The sequence below is a fragment of the Sinocyclocheilus grahami genome, unplaced genomic scaffold, assembly GCF_001515645.1.
Source record: "Sinocyclocheilus grahami isolate Dianchi unplaced genomic scaffold, SAMN03320097.WGS_v1.1 scaffold1655.1, whole genome shotgun sequence".
NCBI classification, from domain to species: domain Eukaryota; kingdom Metazoa; phylum Chordata; class Actinopteri; order Cypriniformes; family Cyprinidae; genus Sinocyclocheilus; species Sinocyclocheilus grahami.
The window spans coordinates 52,256-61,088 of NW_015506834.1; the positions used below are offsets into that span (position 1 = coordinate 52,256).

Sequence of the window (8,833 nt, forward strand, 5' to 3'; positions counted from 1 at the left end):
ACTGTCATGAGCTGGGTTTGCTTCTCTTTCTCTCTCTCACACACACTTACATACTCTATCATGCACACACGCACACCCATGCTCATTCTAGCTCTCATCTCCACCTGTTGGTCATCACAATCAGCGTGTGTGCTGCTTTGTGGGGACACCTGTTTCCACTCTGATCTATTAGTCACTCTATTTCTAGTGGTTGGGCTCACTGTTCTCTGTCGGATTATTGTGTGACATGCATACGGTATTGTTTGGCCCTTCATGTCGATACTATCAGAGTTCTGACCATGTCTTGTCTTGCTTAGTGTGCTGTGCTCGTCTTAGTGTTCTCGGTGCCCGGTGGCTGCTTCCAGTGAGCCCAGCCCATACGAGCTCTCTCTCCAAGACGGGAGTCCTCGGAACCAGACCATCCCCGGTCGATTTGTGTTTCATTGTGTTTCTTCCAGTTCTGTGTCATCGTACGACAGACTGCCTTGTTTTGTGTCTTCAATAAAGAGACTGATTCTAACGGACTGCCTGTGCACGTGGATCCTTTACAGCACCCCTGACAAGATTAACTCTCTGCAGTGTTATTTTAGTATATGTTGTATTATTATTTATTGCTATTATAGTTTTAAGACTATTTTGAATGGACATAATTCAACATTATAATTGAATTGAACATCTTAATTTTAGTTGAATGTTTTGTTATTTTGTCATTTTTATTCATGTTTTTTTTTTTTTTCAGTTTTAGTTTTAATTTGTATTGATTTCCAGTTACACAATGTTAGTGCTTAAACTTATTTCAGCTCTAATTTTCTTTAGACCTTTTTAAATATAATATTTAGGCTGGATCATATTTTAACTTTATTTCAATTAATAAAAGTTTTAATTATTGATAATAACCCTGACTTTCTAATGCTGTTGTCCACTACAATGTACAGATATTTAATAATAAGAAAAAGGAGGTTTAATATACTGTTGCAAAAAGCTTTTTTTTTTACGAGATTAATTTCTACCACCAACGCAATAGCTGCCATTAGGTTTTTGCTTGGACTTGCCTTTAGCACTTCATGTCGGGCCAAATAAAACTCTTTAAAATATATAATTTTCTTCTCAAATGTATCAGAGTATGAATGTAGTCCCCTTTCGAGAAGGTCAATCATGAGAATGTTTTTATGAGTTCACACTTGAAATATCAGCAAAATCTGACACCTCATTCACACAAGCTGCTACAACAAACAAGAAGATATGCTCCTTAAAGAGACTTCAGAGACTGCAAGCCCTTTGAAGACAGTTAAAACAACTGAGATCGCTTGACTACCATTATAGTCAATTAATAATAGTTTTAATTATTGATAATAACCCTGACTTTCTAATGCTGTTGTCCACTACAATGTACAGATATTTAATAATAAGAAAAAGGAGGTTTAATATACTGTTGCAAAAAGCTTTTTTTTTTTACGAGATTAATTTCTACCACCAACGCAATAGCTGCCATTAGGTTTTTGCTTGGACTTGCCTTTAGCACTTCATGTCGGGCCAAATAAAACTCTTTAAAATATATAATTTTCTTCTCAAATGTATCAGAGTATGAATGTAGTCCCCTTTCGAGAAGGTCAATCATGAGAATGTTTTTATGAGTTCACACTTGAAATATCAGCAAAATCTGACACCTCATTCACACAAGCTGCTACAACAAACAAGAAGATATGCTCCTTAAAGAGACTTCAGAGACTGCAAGCCCTTTGAAGACAGTTAAAACAACTGAGATCGCTTGACTACCATTATAGTCTGTAGGGGAGAAGCTCAGAAAACATGCAAAACACATGCACTGCACTTCAACCTACTTTGTGGGCTGGGAAATGAATGCATCCTTATGGAGTCTGTATGCAATGTAACTGTTGAAGGAGCCAGGTTCCATGGAGACGCCGTTCATGCCAGCAAACATCTTGTCAGTGATGTTAAAAGCTTCCAGCATCCTGAAGCCTGCAAGTTTTCATCAAAGCATGAATCATGAGATGCATAACAGTGTGTAATGACAGAGGAAAATAAGACTATGATGATAGAAGGTCTTCGGATATGGACTTCAGTCAGTTTCTGACCTGGTGAGGTGAATCCGTCAAGGTAAATCAAAGGACAAGCTGTAAAAGAATTTAGGAAATAGTTTCACTCTTGTCTTTCATGTTAGCGATAAGGTGAACAACGCAATGCAGACTACAAAGAATGATGTCCTACTGGATGTTGCCGTTTCACAGATGAACGTAATGAGGTTGTCTTGGATCTTAGTAAATGCGTCAAAGTCATCAACGATGAAGACATGTCTCTCGCTGGGCTTGCTTCCAATGTTCCTCAGTTCAGCGGTGTCTACGTCTGCGACACCCACCACAAACACACTGTAGCCTGTGGAAAAAACAACACTGAGGCTTTAGGGAGCATGTCGAGGGACTTGTCTGAAGTAATTCCAGATACATTGCCTGTCAAGAACTTTCCCGGGGTTGTATTTCACCCAAAAGTGAACAATTACATGTTGCATAAAGAAAATAAGGTCTATTTCCATGACCATTGAGATCGGCAATGTGTCATTATTAATGCTTATTTTTAACACAAAAAAAAAGCAGTTTCTGGGCAGGATGATTCTTTTATATTACAGTAATTTACATAATTTAATCAGAATAGCCATTAAAAAATTTTTAAAAATTAATGGTCCAAAAAGGCTTGATTTTCTTTATGTTAAACCGTCTTAAATAGTCCCTAAAAAGTCTTACATTCAGTATGATCAAATCTAATGCCATACAAAGTCTTTTAATATTTTAAATGGTATAACAAAAGTCTTAATTATCATTTTAAGAAGTCTTAAATTTGGCAAAAGAAAAACAAGAATCGCAATAAAGCCTAATATGATTATTAAACTTTGAAAGGTGATGAATTAATTAGATGCAAGTGCTGCATGTTTCAAAGTAAAAATGTGACGCTGTTGCGCTTTCTACAGACTCGCAAATTACAGAGCAGTTTGCAATCAATTTATGAAAAGCAACTGCTGTTTGTATGAATTGACATATTAGCACAAACATTTCAGTGCATATGTATATAGTGAATGAAACAAGCTTTGAGTATTTTATTCAAGATACATGATTTATTTTGAGATTGTGTGGATTTGCACTAGGGCTGGGCGATAAAATGCTAACGATAATTATCATGATATAATTTTCTTTGATAAAACGATAACAAGAGTTTGATAAATGTTCAGTATAATATTTATGCGCCAGAAGCGGAATGAAAGTTCAAACGGCAGCGCAGCGTGAGCTCACTAGAGCAGATGCGTTACTCTCTGATGAGTCTCGGTCACACAACACTAAACAGAGCTGTGAGATCCAGAGTGAAGCGACTGAATTCAGAGAAAAACACAAACGACTCTGTGATTTAAACTAGTTTAAAGCCTGATGAAACAGCAATGACAAACAGCAGAAATACTGTGAGCAACGATACAGTCACCATCATTTACCATGGATTTACTGCAGTAACACTAACTGCACCATGGTATTGTGTCAGAAATGTGGGATATTCATATCGAATTTTATTCTATTATTAATTTAGACGTATTAAATGTATTAAAGGAGTAATAGAACATAATTGCAGTATTTTTTTGTGTGGTTAAACGATAGTGTTTGTGCATTTATACTAAATGTATTTAGACTACTGTTTTTCAAACAAATACCTAGAAACCATGTAGTTACATTTTTTACCAAGGTATTGAGGTGCTATATGTGTGGTTTTAACTGGTTATCATGATCTAAATGTATGCTACTGTGAAAACCGATGGTTAATGTCAATAAAACTCAAACAGTCCGATTAATTCAATTTCACCATATAACAATGAGGTTGTTACCATTTTTACAGATGCCACTGTTTTTGATAATGAACATAAATTTACATCTGCATCCTAATTCAAGCTACTACGACTGTCAACTCAAGCTACAGTCAAATGTGCATTTCTAAGAGACAAAAAAAGTTATATTTTAAATATTGCAGCCTGCACTGCAAACTGTGCTGAAGATACACGTCATCAAAGTCAGACAACACAAACATGTCTCATGATTTGTAATAATATCAGTCATTGAGAAAAATGACTGGAAAGGTATAAAGAATTCAAAAAGTGTTTGTTGTGTTCTGACCATAACGTAGTTTTAAATCACAATTAACGGTCTAGTTTCTACAACTTTCACTTGGGAGCAAAAATCATCATGATAATTTGGCCATATTGCATAGCCCTAATTTGCTCTATATAGACATATGGTATTGTGCAGGTCTTAAAAAAGGCCTTTTAAACTTGATTTTAAAAGCTCTGCAGATACCATGTCCAGTAAACAATTTCTTAATGTTTCGCGTTTTTTTTTTTTTTTTTACTTTTCAAGTAAAATATAAGCATGGTGTTTGATCTCAGTGTTACCTGCATGCTGTAGTTTAGCAGCACTCTTCTTCACTTCATCTTGAGAACGACCGTCAGTTACTACAACCAGAACCTTGGGAACGGTTCTCCTCATTCCATTGTCTGATGTGAACACTTTCTCTCCGATATGCTTCAGCGCAGCACCTGAAGCATTCACACGCATCAAAACAAAGCGTCATTTCATAGCCATTTTTATTTCTTCTTTTGACACATTTAGGTAGGGAACATAAAAGCAATGTTTCACAAACCCGTTTTGGTGTTTCCTCCTCTGTATTTGACCATCTGAAGGGCAGACAGCACCATTCCCTTGTCATGGTAGGTGTTCAGTTTGAACTCTGTTTTAGCACCATCACTGTACTGCACAAAAGACACCTGTTTTCACAGAATGAGAAAAAAGAGCAAAGGAATCACAGCACAGTCAGGCAGACGTGCACATGCAGTCAATCACATGACTACAGACAGGTCGGTTACCTGCATGCCATTACGGCTGATGACGTCAAACGCTCCGATCATGCTGAAGACAAACTGACGGACTTTAATGAAGCTCTCATCTCCAATACTCCACGAGCCGTCGATCAGGAACACCAGGTCAGCCTTGGCTCCTCTGCACACTGGCATTACAAAACAAAGTGCAATGAGTAATGCAGGTATACCGATACACCATATCACCCCTGTCAAATGTTCTTTTAGTTACTGAATTTCAGTCAGTGTTGTGAACGCTGTGCATTAAAGGGTATTTGTTTACTGGACCTAAGATTCCATTCAGCTCTACAGAATAATAATAGTTTCATTGGACTGCATTGTTTGGAAGAAGCAAAGCCTGGAAGCAAATTAAAGATTTAAAAAGTATCTTGTGTCTTTACCCTCGAGTGCGGCGGGGATGGTGGGTGGTGGTGGAGGAGTTGGAGGTGGTGTTGGCGGTACAGTGGGCTTCACCACTACAAAACAGACAAAGAAACCAGGAGTAAAACGGTGATCAGAGCTGTGAGACTGAATACTTCTGAATGCGTCGTGACTTACGTGTGTGCTCTTTGACACTGACTCCAGGCCCCTCCTGGTTGGGGGTCTGTGTGTAGACTGTGGCGTTGTACAGCGCATCTGGGGTCAGCCCGTCAAAACAGTACTGGCTCTCAGCAGCGGTGATAGTGACCTCCTGAGCCCCACGGTTAGCCGCTAATGACAAGAGAGAAGTGTAAGCTTATACAAACAATTAGATTTATGTATTTGAATTGCATTTCCATGCATTTAAATTTCAAACACATAAAAATAAATAATAATAATAAATAAATAAACTAAAGCTTAATGTGATGCAATAAATAAATAAAATAAATCAGTGCACAATTTATTATTAACTATTTGCATCTATTTGTTTTTATTTAACCCTTTAAGCTTATTTGATTTATTGTTTTATTTATTGTTTATTTAAACACATTCAATTAATTAGTACTATTACAGAAATCTGACCCGTTTCATTAATTCATGACTAATAAATATGCATCACATTAGTATAATGGTTTAAAAAAATTATATGCAATGCAAATACTTAAATCCTAAATATAGGCCCAAATATACCTGTAGGTGGAACATGAATAAAATGCAGTGTTTATGTTTAATGAATTCTCTTCATATTCTATTAACTTACGATTGAAAGGATTGAGTTTTAGCCTGTAAGAGGTGGCGGCTCGGTGAGGCGTCCATCTGATGCAGAAGGAGTCATAGCCGACGTTGTATGTAATGAGGTCAGTCACATTGAGATACACTGCAAACAGCATTTCACAGTTAGAGCAGGTGTTTTAAAACAATCTCGTAACATGTCCGTACGTTTGCTCAGTCAAAGAAACAAGCACGTACAGGTGGTTCCCTGTCCGACCAGAGCGCCGCTCACTCCTGTGTCATACTGAGCGTAAACCTTCAGGTCATACGTGGTGCCAGGCTGCAGGTTGGGCAGGATGTGTGTAGTAACATCTCCAACAAACACTTCCATGGTGTTATCCGTGCCTGGAACAACACGTGGAACAGAACTTACTAGAACATGTGTCAGCATGACCTACAACAGGATATCTAGATTATGACAACACGGTAAAATAATCTAAAATGGTCTCTTACCCACTGGGGTATAGACCAGATTATAACCATTGACCCGTGCAGGTACAGGGTCCCAGGACACACGGAAACGAGTGTACCACTCATCTGAAACACGCAGGTTACGAGGCTCCAGGAGACCCACTGAAGGAGAAGAAAGAAACATTAAACCGGAGCCAAGACACTGATAATCTATCTATCTATCTATCTGTCTTTTGTCAGTCTGCCCATCCATCCATCCGTCTATCTATCCATCCGTCTATCTGTCTATCTATCTATCTATCTATCTATCTATCTATCTATCTATCTATCTATCTATCTATCTATCTATCTATCTATCTGTCTGTCTGTCTATCTATCTGTCTTTTGTCAGTCTGCCCATCCATCCATCCATCCTGTCTGTCTGTCTGTCTGTCTATCATCTATCTATCTATCTGTCTGTCTATCTGTCTGTCTGTCTATCTGTCTGTCTGTCTGTCTGTCTGTCTGTCTGTCATCTATCTATCTATCTATCTATCTATCTATCTATCTATCTATCTATCTATCTATCTATCTATCTATCTATCTATCTGTCGGTCTGTCATCTATCTGTCTGTCTGTCTGTCTATGAAGCTGTAATGTGATTGTGCAACCATTATTACATGTTTTTCCATCTCCAGAGAGACGTCCTCCAGGCCCATCTTGATAAATGGCCTCTACATTGATGTTGTAAGGTGTGTCTGGCTGCAGGTTTTGCAAGATGACAGAGTTTCTGTTGCCAGGGACACTTGTCTATGTGAAAAACAGCAGGACAAGATCAGCTTTCTAGCATGCATTCAGTCAAATAACGTCCATGGGCTCATAAAATCATGATTATAAATACCTGATGTTAACATATAATTATGCTGTCCTTCATGATCACTACTATAAAATACCACTTACAAACTCATCAATGGGATCTCCAGTGGTGGGTGCATAGCCAATGCGGTACTGCAGCACAGGTCCTTCTGCATGCTCCCAGCTGACAGACAGTGTGCTGGTGGTCGGATCATACACACGCAGGTTTCTGGGGCCACCGCGGGGCACTGCAATCACATCAACAGAAATTCTCTCAAAATCATATTTTTAGAAGAAAAGACATTTTGTGTGCTGTTCGTGCCTCTATAACTTACTACTCATATAATTAACCAGCACACTGAACTTTTTTGGATACAGTAGATTTGACAGTGTTTAGTTTATAATGCAAAGGTTTTATGTTTAAAATTAAACATTAATTTTCATTTTAAAAGTTTTTCATTAGAATATCTGCTCATTTTTTATTTCATCATCATTACATCACCCAAGTCATCACAATTAAAATCTCTCTCTCTCGCTCTCTCTCTCTCTCTATATATATATATATATATATATATATATATATATATATATATATATAGTATAATGTTACATTTTAATTGTTATATATACAGTATAATGTTACATTTTAATTGTGATGACAAATGTTATATACACAATATATACAAATGTTAAATTGTAATATATAATGTATATAAAAAAAATTCTAATGACAGGGAATTCCTTGTCTAAAAAATAATGATTTTCTCCTTCTGACATCATTTGAGGAAGAGAAATCATTCAATCTTTTGGCAGCCAGTTTCTTTTACGTGCTGTATCAGTACTTCTAGTTTACCCTTAAATTTGCCTCAAAGAGCTTCATAGTTCTCTGCCATGGGAAAAATCATTGTACATTTGTTTCTTCCCCTAGAGAAATGTTTTTGGCACAAATGTAGGGTGGTGTAATACCATTGGCTAGTAAAGCCATGTGATGAAGTTGCAATAATGTAGCAGGGTTAGGGTTCGTAACAATAAATAACTATTTGTACTGTAAGGCCTTAACTCCATATTTTGGATTGGGGGTAGTAACTCAAAAACTGGACAAAACATTTGTTCCCCTTCAGGAACTCGAGCTGCGTTGAGATCGCTTTGGGAACACCCCTGCGTGACCGCCTTCTGAAACGCATGTAAAATCAGTCCAATGGAGCAGCAAGACGTCACGAGCGGGGTGATGTGAGCGCCAGGAAGTATAAAAGCGCATCCGGCAGAGCGCAAGTTAGCTTCTGCTCTTCAGTAGCGCTCTGTGTATGTGTCAGTCTATTTACTGTTGTCTGGCAGTCCACAAGCATTCAAAAGAATATATCAAAGTCTAAACTAATATCTATGGTGAGCAAACAGCATTACAGATGTTGTGTGCCTCCCTGCCCACACTATCTGGTAGCGGGGGATACACACGATCTGTGTGTTGTTTGTTTAGGAGCGGAGCATGCACAGTCAGCTTTTGAGGAGTTGATTGTC

General features: G+C 37.7%; 1 protein-coding gene across 1 annotated transcript in view; it reads right to left on the minus strand.

The window, feature by feature from the left end:
* col12a1a (collagen, type XII, alpha 1a) overlaps positions 1–8,833 on the minus strand; it is an 86,512-nt gene that overhangs the window by 30,325 nt on the left and 47,354 nt on the right. Inside the window, exons 37-49 of the mRNA XM_016258195.1 lie at positions 7,424–7,566; positions 7,144–7,273; positions 6,527–6,646; positions 6,272–6,418; positions 6,063–6,179; positions 5,441–5,593; positions 5,284–5,358; positions 4,892–5,031; positions 4,669–4,792; positions 4,421–4,564; positions 2,209–2,373; positions 2,076–2,114; positions 1,821–1,959 (exon numbers count right to left, since the gene is read on the minus strand). Of these exons, the coding sequence (XP_016113681.1) occupies positions 1,821–1,959; positions 2,076–2,114; positions 2,209–2,373; positions 4,421–4,564; positions 4,669–4,792; positions 4,892–5,031; positions 5,284–5,358; positions 5,441–5,593; positions 6,063–6,179; positions 6,272–6,418; positions 6,527–6,646; positions 7,144–7,273; positions 7,424–7,566 (1,636 nt within the window). The remainder of the gene's footprint in view (positions 1–1,820; positions 1,960–2,075; positions 2,115–2,208; positions 2,374–4,420; positions 4,565–4,668; positions 4,793–4,891; positions 5,032–5,283; positions 5,359–5,440; positions 5,594–6,062; positions 6,180–6,271; positions 6,419–6,526; positions 6,647–7,143; positions 7,274–7,423; positions 7,567–8,833) is intronic.